The 19,828-nt window shown below is 38.0% G+C and overlaps 1 protein-coding gene across 9 annotated transcripts in view; it reads left to right on the top strand.

Moving 5' to 3' along the window:
- HERC1 (HECT and RLD domain containing E3 ubiquitin protein ligase family member 1) overlaps positions 1–19,828 on the top strand; it is a 203,187-nt gene that overhangs the window by 168,816 nt on the left and 14,543 nt on the right. For all 9 annotated transcript variants that reach the window (XM_046651305.1, XM_046651293.1, XM_046651268.1 and 6 more), the window contains exons 54-69: positions 1,757–1,957; positions 3,193–3,323; positions 4,145–4,344; positions 4,729–4,834; positions 6,278–6,424; positions 6,767–6,868; positions 7,928–8,101; positions 9,305–9,598; positions 10,643–10,708; positions 10,883–11,008; positions 11,842–11,980; positions 13,011–13,192; positions 13,895–14,050; positions 14,833–14,955; positions 16,013–16,115; positions 17,663–17,832. In XM_046651305.1, the coding sequence (XP_046507261.1) occupies positions 1,757–1,957; positions 3,193–3,323; positions 4,145–4,344; positions 4,729–4,834; positions 6,278–6,424; positions 6,767–6,868; positions 7,928–8,101; positions 9,305–9,598; positions 10,643–10,708; positions 10,883–11,008; positions 11,842–11,980; positions 13,011–13,192; positions 13,895–14,050; positions 14,833–14,955; positions 16,013–16,115; positions 17,663–17,832 (2,420 nt within the window). The remainder of the gene's footprint in view (positions 1–1,756; positions 1,958–3,192; positions 3,324–4,144; positions 4,345–4,728; positions 4,835–6,277; positions 6,425–6,766; positions 6,869–7,927; positions 8,102–9,304; positions 9,599–10,642; positions 10,709–10,882; positions 11,009–11,841; positions 11,981–13,010; positions 13,193–13,894; positions 14,051–14,832; positions 14,956–16,012; positions 16,116–17,662; positions 17,833–19,828) is intronic.

Below are 19,828 nucleotides of genomic sequence, written 5' to 3'. Positions count from 1 at the left end.
GCTATTATTTCTTTGAACAAGCTCTCTGCTATTATTTCTTTGAACAAGCTCTCTGCTCCTTTCTCCCCCTCTTCTCCCTCTGGAATACCTGTAATCCTTATATTGCATTGGCTAATTGAGTCAGCTGTTTCTCAGAGAATGTCTTCATTTCTTTTTAGTCCAAGTTGTCTCTCCTTCATCTGCAGCATTTCTATATTTCTGTCCCCTAAGTTACTAATTCTGTCCTCCATATTATCAGCTCTGTTTTTTTAAGGATTCCAGATTTTTCTTTATCTCATTCATTGTGTTTTTCATCTCCAACATTTCCAATTGGGGTTTTTTTAATAGTTTCAATCTGTTTTGTGAAGAATTCCCTCTGTTCATTAATTTTATTCCTGAGATCATTGAACTGTCTTTCTGAGTTTTCTTGTAACTCACTGAGTTTCTTTATGATAACTTTTGAATGCTCTGTCATTTAGATTGTGAATTTCTGTGACTTTAGGATTGGTTTCTGGGTACTTGTGATTTTCCTTCTGGTCTGGAATGTTAATATGCTTCTTCAATGCTATTTGATGGGCTGGACTTTTGCTGTCACATAGTGGTAGTATCTGGTTGCAGATTCCACCTGCCACCACTGGGGGGTGGTGGAGCTGTGTTTTCTGAGCCCTCTGCAACCCCTGGCAGATGTGCCCGTCCATTGGAAGCTGTGCCAACAGGGCTTGTCTGTGTTTTCCCACTGGCCGCTATTGTTTTAAACATGTATGTGCAGGTTTTCTGGCAGGGATCCCCTGCTCTGGCCACCTGGCTGAGCTGGTGCGCCGGGTGGAAGGGGTGCTTTTTTTCCATGCGCTATCTTGCACGCTCCTGCCCTTCACTCACTGCCTGCCTGAGCTGGTCAGCTTGGTATGGATACCTCCGCTGTTGCTTATCTGCCTCATTGTGGAGCATTCCCACAGGCTAGGAGGCAACTCTGAGAGCACAAGCATTCCCGTGGAGGGCTGCCTTCTTCCCCTTCTCTCAGAGTTGCATGCTGGCTGCTGCGCGAGAGGTCCTTTGCCCTAGATTGCTGCTGCTTAAGAGGAAGGGGAGATCCACTTACCTCCTTCCGCTGCCTCCTGGGGGGGGGGGGGTCCATCACCCCTGTCTTCAGACTTATGGCTGTGTGGATGTCAGAGGTCTGTTGTGTTGTGTGAACGTCCTCTGTTGGTTTGTGAATGTCCTTTTTGTTGTATCTTAGTGGGGAGAGACTAAGGGAAGTACTCACTCCACCATGATGCTGACGTTACTCCATCTTGTCAATTTTTAATAATACCTCTCTGGGAAGTAAAAATCATTATTATAATCTCAGATTTATCAGTATTTTTGTTTGTTTTTGCATATTTGAGGAATGGCTGTTCTGTTTCACATATTTGAAGGAATTACTAGGCTTAACTCTAGGTAAATTTCTTATGTTCATTTGCTTTTCAGTAATTACTATGAAAGAACTTAAGTATTTGACATTTGTACACTGAGTATCTTCCTTTACTTTTTCTTCCATGAAGCTGTCATTTTTGTCCCTTTAATAAACAAAAAAGCTTATTACAGAAAAGCATATTAATTTGGTAATCCTATGTAGTATGTAAATGAAGGATCCTGCCTTGCAGTCATTCATTAGTACGCTATTATGAAATTGAGGACTGCTTTAAGTGTGTATTAGAATTAAGTAGTATTTCTTTTTGTTCTTGTTTTTATTTTTAAGAATTAAGTAACAACTAGATAATATTTTCTTCCTCTTTAGGAGGAAAAGGACTGGTAGATATTCAGCCCCATTGGGTATCTGCCCTGGCTTGGCCAGAGGAGGGTCCAGCTACAGCCTGGTCAGGAGAGTCTCCAGAATTATTGTTGGTGGGACGGATGGATGGATCTCTAGGACTTATTGAAGTTGTTGATGTGTCCACTATGCACCGTCGAGAATTGGAACATTGCTATCGAAAGGATGGTAAATGTCTGGTTATGTGTCTACCTGAGAAAATGTTCCCCACACTCAAATAGACTTAGTTTTTGGGACTTGCTTTTAAAAATGCTGAGTAAATATTACTTTTGGCTTTGTTTTCCAAATTGTCTAGTTGGTATTGCATTTTAATTAGTTACTAAATTGAAAGATATTTCTCTCCCAATCCCTACCACGCCTCTCTGCCAAAATGAGATCTAATAGTATTATAATGTATTAGCCATTCATCCTTCATGGAAGTATCTGAACACTTATAACAGGCTCCAAGTCTCCCTTGAAAGTTAAGAATGTCCAAAAGAAAAAAATAATAATCATTGGTAGAGATGAAATTGTTAACAGATTAGTGAAATTGTGGAAATGGAGGAAGGAGGAAGAGGGAAGTTCCTGGTCTTATGAGATAGCAGGAAGTCTGCTTTCATTTATTGTCTCATTGTATTCCCTTTGGATGCGTAGGCATCTTACTTGATAGTTTTTGTTAGTTGTTTTAGGGGAGTGGGGTATTTCAAAGGTCGCAGTTCCCACTTACATGGTACTCTATTGACAGAATAGAACAAGTTTGTTTTTTTAGGTTTTTTTAAAATAGGTAATACCTTTATAGGATGCAAAAATTTTAAAGTTTAAAAAGGTATACAGTGAAAAATCTTTCTCCTGTCAACTCAGTTCCCATGTCCCCATTCTACTCCCACAGATAAACACTGTTTTTTACTTTTTTTATAGCCTTCCAGTGTTATATATACTTAAAGAAGCAAATATGAATATAAGTTATTAGAATAGAACATGTTTGATAGAATATGGAAATAACCTGAGTAGGGAATATTCAACAAGCAAAAGAAGGGACAGGTAATTTTCTTTCTATGACTTAAGGTTTTTTCACTTCTCAGTTTCATGGTAGATTCGACCCAAAAGGAAAGAACTTGGCACAATCACTTAAAATCAGCAAGGAAATTCCATTTTTTGTCCTTCTTTTTTAATAACCACCTGAAAAGAATGAAAGATTAAAAATGAGGTAGTCCTTGTCACTTATAAATGAAACTTTTAAAGTGGGTTAAATGGAATCCCTTCGGTAAGCCTACATTTTATCTAAATGCATTAAAGAGATGTTTGGAAACTTACTTGCTGTGGTTGCAGTAGCAAATATTTGTTGCAAAGTCTCTTTTTTAAGTTAGACAATGACAAATAAGTCTCTCTTTTTTTTAATTTTAATTTTGTTTTTATCATGTTAGTGTCTGTAACTTGCATTGCTTGGTTCAGTGAAGACAAACCGTTTGCAGTGGGATATTTTGATGGCAAATTGTTACTGGGGACAAAGGAACCACTTGAGAAAGGAGGCATTGTTCTCATTGATGCACATAAGGTAAAGCATCTTTACCAGATGTTTTTTTCTTGTTTTTTACTGTAGTATTGCATGGTACTAGTTTCTTTAAAAATTTCATCAATCACTTATGACTTAATATTCTGTTCTTACATAAAGTCTTTGGACCATGAGTATACATGGAAAAGTCTTTGTAAGAAAGCCATCAAACAGGGAAAGAGGTAAAACCAAAACAGGGAAATAGGAACACCCTTGGAGTAACCCCTGTCAAAGTACCTCCCACTAATGCCAGAAATTCCATCTGTGAGGACTGATTCCGTTGCCTTAAACAGAGGTTGCCAGTTCATATGCTTACAGGGCCACCTAGGCAAGTAACAAATGCCTGAAGCCAGGAGTTAGAAGGTGTGAAGGAGGGTAAAAAAGAAAGTCAGAAGAGCACAGTGATGACAACCATATAAACACAAAACATGTCCCAGATTCTCATAAGTATTTGGAATTTTGGTGTAAGGGGTGCTTTTTTTTTTAAGTTTCTTCTTATTTTATTTTTTAATGATTACCAATCAGTAAAAATAACTCTTAAAAATGCCAATGAAAGGTAACATCCCTTTTGAATCAGAATTTCATAATTAATTCATTCAACTAATACTTATTGTGCTTTGACTACAGTAAATATGTATAATGCACACTAATTAAAGGATGAGTTGGTCTGGTGATTGGGAATGCTGTGACAGTATTTGTGATTTGCATAAAATTTTGATGTCAAAATAATTGAGTAGTAGAAGTATAGGTCATAAATTATTGAGTTTAAAGTATTTGTGAAGGAAGCATTACTATGATTTTTTTTCTCCCCCTACCATTTTTAGGATACTCTTGTTAGTATGAAGTGGGACCCAACAGGTCATATTCTGATGACATGTGCCAAAGAAGAAAATGTGAAACTCTGGGGGCCTATTTCAGGATGCTGGCGCTGTCTGCACTCACTCTGCCATCCGTCTATTGTAAATGGCATTGCTTGGTGCAGCCTCCCCGGGAAAGGATCCAAGTTGCATTTACTGCTGGCTACGTATGTTGTAAATTTATGTGTGTGTCTTAATTTTTATATTAGAATAGACTGTTATTTGCATTAAATGTGACTTCTCGGTAGTCTTAAATAGTTTATTGCCAGTTACTATTCTTATAATGTGTAATACCATAAGATCACTTTGGAGAAATAAAGAGCAATTTTCCAATGTGAAATTTGGTATGTAAACTCCTTATTTGGGTGTGATGTTGTTAGAATATTGATCCTAGTTGTATTTTTTGTAAAAGATCATAGTGTACCTACTACAAATAAATTTTTCAAATAAATTATAGTAGTTCTGTTAGGTCTTAATTGATTGCTGTGTGAAAATATTTTTACTTCTGCATATTGATATGTTTTTGTTTTATGTGATCAATTTTTTTAAAGTGGCTGTCAGAGTGGCTTAGTATGTGTTTGGCGTATTCCACAAGACACCACACAGACCAGTGTGACTAGTTCAGAAGGATGGTGGGACCAGGAATCAAAGTGCCAGGTAAATATTCTGGTGTTTTTGAAGCCCTTGTTTGAAACCATAGATAGTATATGTTACCAAAGTAATCCTTCCTTGATTGCTAACATACTTACTACTGTGTGCCAAAAGACAAAATCCATTAGGGAAGTGTACTCTCTGAATGAGCTTAATCTTTTATAAGTTAGAGATACTGTAATTGCTTGTTAAGGTGAGATGTTCAATAAATATTGAGTGGTGATCATTTGTGGTAATGGATATAATTGGCACTACAGGTAGACAAGTCCTAAGTTAAGTTTTTGGTACCGTGAAATAGAAACACCATGGGAGTACACCTATTTAAAGTTAATTCCTAACTAATACCACAATTCCACCTATGAAGAACAATTCCTTTACCTTAAACAGAAGTTACAAATTCAGATAGATGCGTGCAGGGCCCTCTAGGCAAGTAACATAATTGGAGTTGGAAGGTGTGGAGAGGGTAAAAAAACCCCAGAAGTGCACATGCTTCATATAAAGGGCACAGTTGCCACAGAGCTAACTGTTACCCTCCACAAATGAGAACCTGTTGTTACCAGATTGTCTAATTTTTTAGTAGAAGCCCAAAATCCAGTGTTTTATGCAAAATCTCTCAGTATTAAACATTGGCATCTGACTTAAAATTCTATAAAACACTGAGTGGCCAATCGCATCCCTGAGCTACCAGTTTGCAACTTGTGTTGCTCTGTCTTTTGTTCATGACGCAAATATCTCTGGAAGACGTAGTGCTTTGTGTCATCTTTGGGTAAATGAGTACCTCTGGTATTACACTCTGTCATAACTGGAAGGGTGAGGGAGCTTAAGAGCAGGGAGAAAGGGGTGAGGAAGTGGGGTAGATAGCTCTCTAATGTTGGGAGGAAAATATTACAGAGGTGGAGGTGGAAGCCCTAAGGTAAGTCTTTTTTTTTTGCTTTTTGTGCTAGAGAGTAGCCCTTTGGACAGGCCATTCTTATCTCACTTCTCAAACTTGCAGAGCAAACATGAAATTAGACATTATGTGACGGAACCATCAGCAACAAAAAGACGAACCTGTTCTATAGAGCTAGCACGTGCAATTCACAGATGTTAGGGGCTAAAAATAAAAATTGCATAAAGCTAAATTTAAAAATTAAAACACTCATTAAAGAGTAGAAGTTAGAATTTTCCTATCTCTGAGGGATAATTGGAACTTAGAAATGTAGTCATTTCTGCCAGTTTGAAAAGTAGGAAATTAGCTTAGAAGTATATCAAAAAATATGAAACTCAGCTTCTGCAAAGGAGAGCCAGGTTGATATTTTATTATTTTCTCAGGTAACTCTTATTCGAGAGTTGTCCTTCCCTCTTCCCTAATTTTATGCTGAAATATAAAATTTCTCAGAATAATTGTAAATTGTGAATCTATAAATTGTTTTCATTTTAATATATACTAAAATTAAAAATGAATTGCAGGATGGATATAGGAAATCAGCCGGTGTCAAATGTGTTTATCAGCTGCGGGGACACATCACCCCTGTCCGCACTGTTGCCTTCAGTTCTGATGGGTTGGCCTTGGTGTCTGGTGGACTAGGTGGGCTCATGAACATTTGGTCTTTAAGGGTAAGAGTATAAATGTTATTTTTATCTTAAATGTTTTTACATTAACTTATGTGGTAAAAATTAACCCAACCAATCCTAAAAATATTTTGTGTAGTAATATTTTGAATACTGAAGAAACTCCTTTCAGAATCCTCCGCCCCTTAGTTTTTCTTATTGAAGATAAATATTTTTAAAGTCATCTAGGCCCTAGAAAATTGAGTAGTAGGTATGCAATTGGACATTGCCAAATTTAGCTATAGTGTAGATTTTATAATATGTTTTTGTGAATGTGAAGTGTAAGTTTAAAATGTGAGTAGTGACTAAGGTCAACTAATGTGTATTGATAAATACATCTCATTTTAGGATGGCTCTGTCTTGCAAACTGTTGTAATAGGCTCTGGAGCTATCCAGACCACAGTATGGATTCCAGATGTTGGGGTAGCTGCTTGCTCAAATAGATCAAAGGTAATATTGCTATTATGTCTAATCATAGAGTATAAGCCTGTAAGGTACCTTAGAAATCATAGTGCAAGCATCCCACTTTAAAGAGGAAAAAACTGATAGACAGAGGGATTATTACTTGCCCAAGATAATTTATAATGCAACTATTTAGTGGCAGAAGGAAAACTAAAACCCAGGTCTCCTGATTTGTAATCTAGTACTCTTTCTGCTACACCTTAGACTTTGGTGAAAGTGCTTAATTACCCAATAACTTCATTTCCATTGGAAGTCACAAAGTGAGTTTTTACTTTCTGCCATGATTTTTGAGATAGCACTAAACTGTCTTAAAAGAACTTTCCCTGAAAAGAAAGACTATCCCAAAGATGTTTAATTCAAGTATGCGCAATATATTTTGGCTTTCAAATTTAATATTTTAGTAAAAAATACTTGCCCCTTGCTGTGAAGTAATTCTATGATACAACGTTGTATCCTGCAGAATTGCCTTTCATACCCTTGAGGAATAGAGCCAATGTGCTGCTTTGGTTTACTTTTTATGTGGTTAAATGACACTAAAATAGAGCTGTAAACTTGCTTGACTAGTCCTCCTGGAAGTATCATGTAGAATCAGACCTTAGGCAGCGGATGGTCTGTGTAGAATAAAATGTGGAGCCACAGGTAGAGCAGTGCCGCAGCTTTTGCAGATGTGTCCCTCAGCAGACAGAGTACCACCTCCTCTAGCATCCCTGAGGTCTTGTCGGACCTTTAAAATATACTAGATACCTTGTCCTGCAAGTCCTATGTAATAACAAATAATTGATGTTGTCTCTTTAAGGAGAATCAGCTAATCCAAGGTAGTTCACAAATTTTGTGGTTATTTCTTATTCACTTGTTTTCACGTAGACAAAATGTAGGATGTTTTGAAGTTCATGGGCATTAAAAGTACAGCATATAATGTCCAGAAAGTAAGTGTTTAATGCAATTCATGGAAGGAATTTCTCAGATATGAATGGGGATATAATTATCTCTCTTTTGTCTTTTATTTAAACAAATATATGGTGTGGCATTATTTTTTTTTTCCATCAGGATGTTTTGGTTGTGAATTGTACAGCAGAATGGGCTTCTGCCAATCATGTTTTAGCAACCTGTAGGACAGCACTGAAACAACAGGGTGTTCTGGGATTAAACATGGCTCCCTGCATGAGAGCATTTCTGGAGCGGCTACCCATGATGCTTCAGGAGCAGTATGCCTATGAAAAGGTAACGGATTGTACTCACTCCTACAGATCTACAGATGCCTGGTGCTTTGGAATTTGAATTACAGCTTTGAATTGATCCCTTAATCTCATGAGGTCTGCGGAAAATATGTGGGGCTATTTGGGCAGAATAAAATGAAGATAAATCATGTCTAAAACTGTTGTTCAGTAATCCTAAACCTACTATTACTTTAGTGAGATTAAAATTTTAAAATAACTCTTAAATTTGTGTAATGTTTATATCATTCTTTTTCAGATTATTTATTCACTCCAAAACTTCTTAAAATACCTGTGCCTCAGAGTATCATCTTACCTTTTCTGACCCATATATATTTTTGTGTGGTTTTGCCATCCCAAAGGTGGGAGGTAGGAGTAGATATGGGTATCAGAGTGAATATCCTGTTCACTTATCAGGTGAATCCTTGTGGAAAGTTTACTGGAAGAGCTAAGGTTGAATTGAGTAGGGTCATTAAATACTAGAATGAGGAATTAGGAAATTTGGAGCCGTTGCCCAGGATCTGATCCTGTGTAACCTGCCTTCCAGGCCTCAGTAGTCACAGTATGCTGCCTCTAGGCAGAGCTCTGAGGTTTTTTCTCCTTCTTTTTTTTAGCCAAGCTACATGAATCTAATCAGCTGTTCCCACATCCAGTTAATTTCACTGATGCATTTGCCCAGGTTTTCTTTTCTGAATCAGCCTCTCCCAGAGTTGCTCTACTATAACTAGGGAGCACCACGAAAGAAGGATTTTCGTTTTGTGGTTACCAGAGTTCTCTTGGTAAAGGAGGAACTGTGAGAGGGAGCAGATCTCCATGGATTAGCTGTTATCTGTCTCTCTCTTTTTTTTACTTCAAGAAAAAATGTAATGTGATATCCTGGATTGGATCCTGGAGCAGAAAAGGAACATTAGTGGGAAAACCAAATAAAGTTGTGTTGTTTAGTTAGTATTGTAACAATGTTAATATCTTAGTTTTAATAAATGCACCATGGTTATGTAAGATGTTAACATTAGAGGAAGTTGGGTGAAGAGTTTACAGGGATTCTCTGTATTATCTCTGCAACTCTCTGTATATCTAAAATTATTTCAAAGTAAAAGGCTTAAAAACAGTAAACTTAAAAAATACAGTTACAGGCTTTCAAAATGTAGTAGGTTAATTTAGAATATTTGGCATAGGCTCTTCAACATATCGTCCTTGGATTTTCTCTTAGCCTCATGTGGTTTGTGGCGACCAGCTTGTTCACAGCCCCTATATGCAATGTCTGGCTTCCCTTGCTGTGGGACTTCATCTGGATCAGCTGTTGTGTAACCCTCCAGTGCCACCACACCACCAGAACTGCCTCCCTGACCCTGCATCCTGGAATCCCAATGAGTGGGCCTGGTTAGAATGTTTCTCAACCACCATAAAAGCTGCTGAAGCCCTGACCAATGGAGCACAGTTTCCAGAATCTTTTACTGTTCCCGATCTAGAGCCTGTTCCAGAGGATGAACTTATATTCCTAATGGTAAGTGTAATATGAGCTGCTGTTATTTGCAGCTGAGATTGTACTATGAGTATTTAGCATGCAGCAGACCCTCAGTAAGTATTTGCTAGCTTGAATAGCTAGAGGCATACCCTTAGATAAACTTAAAATATTTTGCTTTCAGATAGCCATTTTCAATCTGTTGGCAGGCTTTGGTGGTGACAGGGATTGATTATGTGGGAACTGTGGAGCTCTTGTAAACTTGCTGGCTCTCAATGACATAGTCCCATATTTTCCAGGGTTTTTTGGTCCGTAGGTACCCTGTTAGTACCTTATTTGTATATGTTTAGCGTCTTTTCCTGGGCATCTTGTGAGATTTATCCCACACCTAGATTCTAAATTATTTGGCACTTCAGTCGTGTTTTACTCATCATAAAATGAGAATATGGAAGAGGTTTCCAGTTGTCATTTCTTCTGATTGTATTTGAGTGTATCTAGCTATAGACTCTGTGATGTAGATAAAATGCCTCTGTAGATGTGCAAGCCAGCACTTGATCTAACAACCCCTTTACTTAGTTAAGATTTATTTATACAAACATTTGAATATATAACTATAGATACAATGTGAAATGGACATATGAATTGAGGAAAATTATCTAAACATAGGATATTTCAGTTACGAAGCTTCCTTCTGATCACATTTTCCCCAAATCTGTCATTTTGTAGATGAGCAAACTGAAACCCAGAAAGATAGAGTGGCCTGCCCAAAGCTCTACAGAAAGTTCATGGGAGTAGGGGTTCTTGTGCATGACCTTGTGCCTGTGGGTGCTTAGAAAACATAAATGGTTAACTTTGGATCACCAGTGCTATAATGATAGTTGATAGTGAAAGTGTTTATAATAAAGAGAAATAATAACAATGTGTAAAATCAAGTTTGGCATGATTATAAAACTCTTAATTTCTCAGAATATTACCAAGTTCTTTTTTGGAAAGAAGACTTAGTTGTCAGAGGAAGACTTAGTTTAGTTAAGAACAGATAAATCTTCAGTAAGCACGATTGACCCTGATGTTTGTCCTGTCTTTCAGGATAACAGTAAATGGATTAATGGCATGGATGAACAGATTATGTCTTGGGCAACTTCCAGACCTGAGGTCAGTAAAGATGAAGATGACTATATGGTGGTTCTCAGTAAATCTTCTGATTCTAAATGCTTGTGTGTTTGTGCCCTGGTGTCTCTCATAGAGGCTGGTACACACCTGGTACCCAGTACATGCTTGTTTGAATGAATAGGTGAATCTAATCTTGAGATGATTGTGGTTTTCTAGGACTGGCACCTGGGAGGTAAATGTGACGTCTACTTATGGGGTGCTGGCAGGCATGGACAGCTGGCAGAAGCTGGAAGAAATGTAATGGTACCTGCAGCAGCTCCCTCATTCTCGCAGGCCCAGCAGGTAACTAACAGGGTAAAGAAATGGAGAAGAAACTTGGGAACTGACGATTCTGATTTCCTTGCTGGCAGTAACTTACTGTGGGAAAAACTTTGTCCATTTCATAGTCTATTATAAGGAATCACTAAAGAAAGTCATGATGTATAGCTTCCAAATAAAAGCTTTTTAAGGTTTTTATCAGACTTTGTTAATAAGTTTTTAAGTTTTTCTTGCTTTCAAGCATAATGAATTAATGTCATGATGCATTAGGCCTGTCCGGTGCATATTTATAGAAGTTAAGATGTTCCTAATTATTGATTCTCTCTTTTGGGCCATAAACTTACTGGGATCTTTAGTCAGATTTCATTGACACCTCTCCCCTCTTCTAATAATTGTACTGTATTTCCAAACCCTTCTTGAGGCCACTGCTTTCTCTGTTGTTCTATACCTCAGTGAATACAGGATGAACTATTCTTTCTTGTGTATACCCTTCCAGTTTCTGCTTCTTGCTGACCTCCAGCCCAAGTCTCTAATATTTCCCCATCACCCTTTCCTCTTTCTTCTTTTATCTATTTTGTTGTTGTTATTTTTGTAATCTCTGTACAATTGGCTGAAATCCCTATAGATAACATGGTTCTAAACTATCTTAGGTGAACCCCTCACATCTCTTGGTTAAGTAAGTAGTTTTATAATAATCAAAGGCTTGTAGGAACCCAGTTACATCAACCCTTCCCGTATAGTGAAAGGATAAAAGAATTAATAAAGGTGTCATAGGTATATGTGGAATCATTTTAAAGGTTTGTATGATAAAGCTATGTAATAATATTAGATAATACATTTGTGTGTTTTTATACTAGGTCATATGTGGTCAGAATTGCACATTTGTCATCCAGGCCAATGGCACGGTGTTGGCTTGTGGGGAAGGAAGTTATGGCAGATTAGGACAAGGAAATTCAGATGACCTTCATGTGCTGACAGTTATTTCAGCCTTACAAGGTAAAATTATCCTCAGTTAAAAGCTGGTCAGAAACTATGGCCTAACTGTAGGAATGTTTGCTTATGTTGGAACTCATCTATGACTTTGTAGATAAAGTCATATAGGGTTTTTACTTATACTTAGATTCTTGTTTAGATATGTAAAGCCTTAATTTCCATATTTTAAGCTAATATTATTTTGCAAGTTATTTGTCATAGGAGTGCTAGAATTCAGTGATATAAATATTTTAAGACCCACTGGGGATTGTAAACAAAAACTTTAAAATTGCAAAACTGTAATTAGGCAACTATTAATAGCAATAGTGGTCATGCATGTGTTTCATTAAAATTAAAAATCAGTTCATATGGAAATGTACTAGGACTTCAAAGGGCATCTGTGTCAGAGTTCTCTATGACTTGAAGAAAGAATACCTCTGAAGAAAGCCACTGCCAGGAGCCCGTGGTTTGTTCCTTAAGTTAACTTTTACTGACTCTGAAGCCTACAAAAAGAGGAAAGAGGGTGTTTTTGAGTAAAAGCATACTAGTAGCAATGAGTTCAGAATCAATTCCTGAGCAGCTCCGAGTTCTCTTCCTTGAGATCTAAGTGTGAAGAGCACAGCAATGGGGATGGGAGAGCTAGGTTCCTATCCGGTTCACTACATCCTGCCTCTGGGACCTTGCACAAGCTACTAGACCTCTTTGTGACTCAGTTTCACCAGTTGCAAAAGTGGTGATTATAATATCTGTCTCATAGATTCTATATAAAATTGAAAATGAGGTAATCCATGTACAGCACTTATAGGAGTGGCTAGAACTTAGTCCTTAATGACTGTAACTGCTCCTATCACCCTCCTCTTGTTCATCATCATTTCACGTGACTGCTCCCAATTTACTAGGTTATGGCTGAAAATTTGATTTGAAATTAAGAAGTTTTTATTGCCGAAATACCATTCTGGTATTTTTTGATTCTGGGAGTATTTTGTAGCGGCTGCAAGTATAGAGGGGAGTCTTAACATCCAGTTACTCTTACTGGGTTTCTGCTCTGTTTCAGGCTTTGTGGTGACCCAGCTGGTGACTTCCTGTGGTTCTGATGGGCACTCAATGGCCCTGACTGAAAGTGGTGAGGTCTTTAGCTGGGGAGATGGTGATTATGGCAAACTTGGCCATGGGAACAGCGACAGGCAGCGGCGGCCCAGGCAGATTGAGGCCTTACAAGGCGAAGAGGTGGTACAGGTCAGGCAGGACATGAATAATTTTGCCTTTGAATTCAAACATGCTAGTTGTTGAGTCAAATTTAGGTAATGGGAAATAATGGTAAAAATATATTACACAGTCATTATAAGAGAGCTAATGTTTTTGGTTGTTCATATTTATTCTTGAGCTTGTCAGAAGTTTCGATAGGCTTTGTGTTAGAATGGACTCTTTTTTCCTGAGCCAGCTGCTTGGCCCAGGCTAGCATGCTGGGGATCCTTGGAAGAAACAATATGGGATTTAGCTCCTGATACACGAATAAGTGGAAAGCTTTGCTTTCAACCTATCATTATTGTTGCAAAGGCTGAGTTCATGTACATTTTCTGGAAAATCAATTAGTCATCTAAAATAATATTATAAAATTGCATAGCACCTTAGAGTTTACAAAGAATTTCCCCATTCACTATCTCATGTGGTCTAGGTTATTGCTACACAGCTGAAGAGTAGCAACAGTTCTTCCCAGGTGTGCTGTTGAGCTTGGTCTTCCTGAGGATGATGAGGTAGATCAGGCTGGGGGCAACAGGAGGGCCACTTGGGCAGATAGGACACACCGGTCTTGAAGATCCTGAGTTGTCAGTGAAGTTTATTTAAAGTTTTTTACTATATAATAGCCAAAAAGGACTGATTTATTTCTTTCTTAGTATGCCCTCTTAGAGAATTTTTTCTCCTTGGTTCTGTCTGTAGATGTCTTGTGGCTTCAAGCACTCAGCAGTGGTGACTTCAGATGGCAAACTGTTTACCTTTGGGAATGGAGACTACGGTCGTCTGGGTCTTGGAAACACCTCGAACAAAAAACTTCCAGAGAGAGTGACTGCACTGGAGGGATATCAGATTGGACAGGCATGGAACAAGTCAATAATGCGTTCTATCTGATCAGTTTCTTGTTTCCTCTGTGTGCACTTAGACGCAATCCTGTCAGGAAGAAAGGAATCACCAGTTGTACTTAACCTTATGTACATTTTGTTTGGCCTACTTGATCATTTTTCATGATTTTTTCCCTATGTGAAAATTCACATTTTAAGTCAATTTGTTTGTTTGTCAGACTTGACAAACAAATGAAAGCCTTAATTCAGGGTCTGAATATTTTAAAACCCCCCCATAAGTACTGATACAACTTGATATAGACCCTTTAAACAGTACAGACTTTTGTGACTCCTGTCTGGTAGCGTGTAAGTAGACGGCTGAACTGCATCATTGATAGCTGCTGCTCTTAAGCAGTAACTGTCCTTGTCCTATAGACCTTGCGACTGTCTCTTAACAAGGAGATGAAATAAACTATTTTTATGTTTTTCTGTATCATTCCTTAGACTCCTTGATATGAATGAGTAGTTTTGAGTCATATGTACTTTTTCTCTGTCTTTTATGCTCTCTGATTCTGAGTTAGCCACAGATATTTGAAGGATTTCACTTGGGGAAAAAAGTCATTTTTGTGTGTGTGGACATTAGGAGTTATTTCTTGTTGACACATTTTAGTTAACATATGTAGAAGGCCCTGAAATTAATAAAAATCTTTGAAAACATAGGCAAGTTTTTCACTGAAGTAGAGAAAAAGGATTCAGAAACAGGAATATGTGTTTTAGGTATTATGATTTGCCTTATTGAACACCCTGTTATTTCTCCAGGTTGCTTGTGGCTTAAACCACACTTTGGCAGTGTCAACAGATGGCTCCATGGTGTGGGCTTTTGGAGATGGGGACTATGGAAAATTAGGCTTAGGAAATTCCACTGCAAAATCTTCACCTCAGGTCAGTATTGTCTTTAAGCTAGGATTTCAGACAACGTAGTTTTTATCTATGTTAGTACCTTTCTTTAGTTGGAAATAATTTACCTTTAACATTTTTGGTAATTCCTAATGAAGTTGAGAAGCTTCTGTTGCTTATTCTTAAATGTTCAGCATACTAGATCTTGATTTTTAAATAAGCCATTAATAGCTAAATTGGATGTAAAAGCTCTGCGAGGATAAGCCTCTGTCTCTGTACACAGGCTGGCCACTGTAGGACTACCTCCTGTGTAGAGGAGAAAAATTTATAAACATCTCCAGGATGTCTTATGGAGGGAACCATGGACAATCTTTTGTAACCTTTTGCTTGCAGCTGCCATTTCAGCTAATAAGCTGATAATAATACCACTGAATTATACAATATGCACCTCCTTTTGAAAAGTAATAGGAAATTAGAGTGCATAAACAAATCAATTAGAAGCTATTATTCAAATTATAGAAGGTTTCTTGGCTCTGCAGAAGACCACTTATGCAATTCTTTTATGTGAGTTTTCCTAACACATTTAACAAGCAGCATGATTGACAAATATTCAGTTTATTTTCAACTCTAGATTCATCATCATATATAGTCTGTGACCTCTTGACAGCTAGACTGGTGAATATTCAGCTAGGGGTACACAAAGCCAGGAAATCCTCTCTGAGGAACATATAAATCAATTATTTTTACCTCTGAAAGCAGAAAAAGTAACTCGGAGCAGCCCATGGCTTTACAGGGTCTTGCAGTGTTCTTTAAAAGGCCACAGGCTTCTTCTGGTTTCTGTTGCCCAGAGGAAATGTTTCCACTTCACATGGGGTCCTGGGGATTTTATTCAAATACCCCTGCTTACTTCCTCCGCCGAATTCAGCTAGTTTGCAGAGCAGTATGAGAAAACGTTTAGAAGTGTGGATTTGGGTGGAAACAGGTAGGTGACTATTAGTATTTTTATTAGAAGATGATCTTTAAGTTTATACATGCCAGTAGGCAAATTCAAGAGTTCTTTTTTTCCATTTTAAACTATGTGCCTGACGTTTTTATTTTGCAGAAAGTAGATGTCCTTTGTGGAATTGGAATTAAAAAAGTTGCTTGTGGAACTCAGTTTTCTGTTGCGTTGACCAAAGATGGTCATGTGTATACCTTTGGTCAAGGTAAGGCATTTTCCTGGCATTATATTGTTTGTTTTGGTTACACATGTGTTATAGAAACGTTTGCCTTCCAGTTTTTTAAAAAGTGCTCCAAATTGAGTCATTTTTTGTTCTGGGTGATGAATGTCCAGTATAACCTTCATTCATTAGCTCCTTTTCTGCTCCTCTTTATGCTCTTTGTCATAAGGACAACACTTCACCCCATTGATGGCTCCTCATGCCAAAGCCTTCACTCTTGCTAAAAGAGTCCCTGACAAAGCCCTTCCCCTCCTCCTTTCCGCTGCCTCCACCATGCCGTCACGAACACTCCCTTGACCACCAGAGCGCCTCCGGATTCTACCTCGCTTTCCAGCCCTTCCAGGGACTAGAGGTTCAGGTCTTAGGAATTCATAGGCGTTGAGGGTTCAAATCTTGAGTAGGTTCATGATCCAAGCATCCACAGTGGGATTCCCTGGCAATTATTCACCTTCTTAAGTAGAATCTCTTGGCAAGTCATAGTGACAGGGGTCTGTGAGGCAGGTGAGAGGAAGAAGCAGGAAATCATGAGTGAAGTTTCTAGTCTTGGAAGAACATTGATGCCACTGACTGAGGATAGGCAGCTGATTTGGGGGAAAGAGGTAAGGAGCTTAGTTTTAGTCATAATGAATTGGGGCCGTATACTCTAGTATGGAGATTTCCATCAAGTTATTGGGGATTTGGATATGAAACTCCAGAGAGATTGGTTATGGGGATGTAGGTTTGCATAACTCATAATGATAGTAGTTAAAGCCATGTTAATCCCTCTACGACACCCAGGGAAAGAGTGTAGACATAAAAAACATGAGGACAGAACTCTAGGGAATGTGAGTAAAGGGCACATGAGCACAGGAAGAGGACTTGGGAAAGGTCGCTTTGAAAGGAGTGGAGAGAGAGGTAGCCAGTGAACCAGGATAGTGCAGAGTCTCTGAGGAGCAGGAGGAGCTGAGGCCATATTATCAGAAAGTTTTGTGGAGTTCTGTAGGATGGGGCCTAAGAGGCTGTTGCAGTAAACAGGAGCTTCTCAAAGCTTTTGAGAATACAGTTTCAGTGCAGTGGTGAGAGTGGATGTTAGGCAATAGAAGGTGGCCAAGTCAAACAAGCCTAGAAGACATGGAGAAACAGAGTGGCCCGTACTTTCTAGAAGTTTGGCAGCAAAGGGAAGGGGAGGTTGGCTGGAAGTTTGAGCACAAGACAGATTGAATGATGTCTTTTCTTAGAATACAAGAACTTTAGGGCCTTTGTTAACTACATGCCAGTCTTCAAATATGAGGATACTGGAGGTGCCTCTTGGTTTGAAATAAGCTACTAATTTTATATTTATTTTTATGAATAAGGAGACTGACATTTTGCAAAGAAACAGCTTCAAACATATTATTCACTCAGAATCCAGTATACCTTACCAGAATAGAAGCCTTTGTCCTAATGAGTTATATATGTCATTGCCATTCCACCATAAAATTTAAATGACTCATTAGAAAATTTAAAAGGACTGTGGCATGCCATCCATAAATTTCCTCTTGCTATTCTTTCAGATCGCTTGATAGGCTTGCCAGAGGGGCGTGCTCGCAATCATAATCGACCACAGCAAATTCCTGTCCTGGCTGGAGTGGTCATTGAGGACGTGGCAGTTGGAGCTGAGCACACACTTGCTTTGGCGTCAAATGGAGATGTATATGCCTGGGGGAGCAATTCAGAAGGACAGGTAAATATATATATCTCTCTCTTGCTGCTCTCATATTCTAGAAATCTGACAACGTTCCTCATTTGGGACAGGGATAAGCTAGGAAACTCATGATATTTACCACAATGCCTCAAGCACCTCACTTTGCCATAGAACTGATTATGTTATGAGTCCAGTTGTGCATCTCTTTCTCTTGGTTATGGCCAAGTAAATATTATATCATGGTTTAAAAAAAAATCTAACAGTACAGTAAAGTGATTAAGGGGATTAACTGAGTATATGTGTGTGTCTGGCACATAGTAAGCAGTACTTTATTAAGTATTTGCTACTATCATTTTTACTACAGTAATACATGAGATTAGATCCTCAGGGTATCAGGTGATCTGGAAAATGGAAAGAATGAAACAATGCTTTTATTTTCTGTAATATGACAGTGTACAAAGTATATTTGTGTTCATGTAGGAAGTCTTGTCACCCCCATTATACAGAGGAGTAAACTGTATAATAATAATATGATATATAAGCCTTTAAGAATTGAGAAAAGACTCAAGTGGTGATGTGTTCAGCCTACTCTGTATATGGAGGAGGGAGAGACTTTGGTGGGAGATGTCTGAGATGCCTGCTACTACAGTGGCTTTCAGCCCCACATGCAGAGCCACATTCCCTTCCTCCATAAGTCCTCTATGGGTCTGGCTGCCCCTAGAGCGAGAGGCCCTCAAGTTAAGGTCCAATATTATTCGTTGTAGCCTCATTTTGCCTCTTTGGTCTCCTGATCACTGTATTAATAGGTGAAGAAGCTGCTCTTCATCGTGGTTGAATATTGTCTTAATGAGAGGGAAGTTAATATTGAAGATACCTTTCGGAGGTCCCTGACAGGACCTTGACATGATCTTCCCTAGTGATGTTGAGGTGCTTAGCTGCTAAAACACTGAGTGTCCCTGTCAGACCCTAAGAACAGAGATCTGGAGATGAGAATCTGCTTCTGTGTATGTTTTTATAACTATGTATTGTTATACAGGCAATCCATGTTAAAAATCAACAAATCAATGTGTTTTAAGTAAAAGCTCTATAGAACATTGTTATTTTTTTAACTTTCCAAGAATTTATTTCATCTCCAGAAGTGGAAGGATGTGTTCATCAAGGATGTGTTCATTAAGACTCATCTGCATTAACAAAATGAAGAATAAAAATCACATGATTGTCTCAATAGATGCAGAGAAAGCATTTGACAAGATACAGCATCCATTTATAATAAAAACTCTGAATCAAATGGGTATAGAAGGAAAGTACCTTAACATATAAAGGCCATATAAAAAGCTAATATCATTGTCAATGGAGAAAAACTGAAAGCTATCCCTCTAAGAAAAGGAACCAGACAAGGATGCCCACTGTCACTACTTTTATTCAACATAGTATTGGAAGTCCTAGACAGAGCCATCAGGCAAGAAAAAGAAATAAAAGGGATACAAATTGGAAAGGAAGAAGTGAAACTGTCACTATTTGTAGATGACATGATTATATATATATAAAACCCTAAAGAATCCACCAAAAATCTTTTAGAAATAATAAATGAATATGGTTAAAGTTGCAGGATACAAAATCAATATACAAAAATCAGTTCTGTTTCTATATACTAACAATGAAGTAGCAGAAAGAGAAATTAAGAATACAATCCCATTTATAGTTGCAATAAAAAGAATAAAATACCTAGGAATAAACTTAACCAAAGAGGTGAAAGACCTGTACACTGAAAACTATAAAACATTGTTGAAAGAAGTAGAAGACACAAAGAATGGAAAGATATTCCACGCTCGTGGATTTGAAGAATTAACATAGTTAAAATGTCCATACTTCCTAAAGCAATCTGCAGATTCAGTGTAATTCCTATCAAAGTTCCAACAACATTTTTCACTGAAATAGAACAAAGAATCCTAAAATTTATATGGAACCCCAGAAGACCCAAACAGCCAAAGGAATCCTGAGAAAAAGGATCAAAGCCGGAGGTACCACACTCCCT

The sequence above is a fragment of the Equus quagga genome, chromosome 2, assembly GCF_021613505.1.
Source record: "Equus quagga isolate Etosha38 chromosome 2, UCLA_HA_Equagga_1.0, whole genome shotgun sequence".
Lineage (NCBI taxonomy): Eukaryota > Metazoa > Chordata > Mammalia > Perissodactyla > Equidae > Equus > Equus quagga.
Note: the sequence above shows the minus strand (reverse complement) of the source record. Positions and strands in the feature narration are given on the sequence as shown.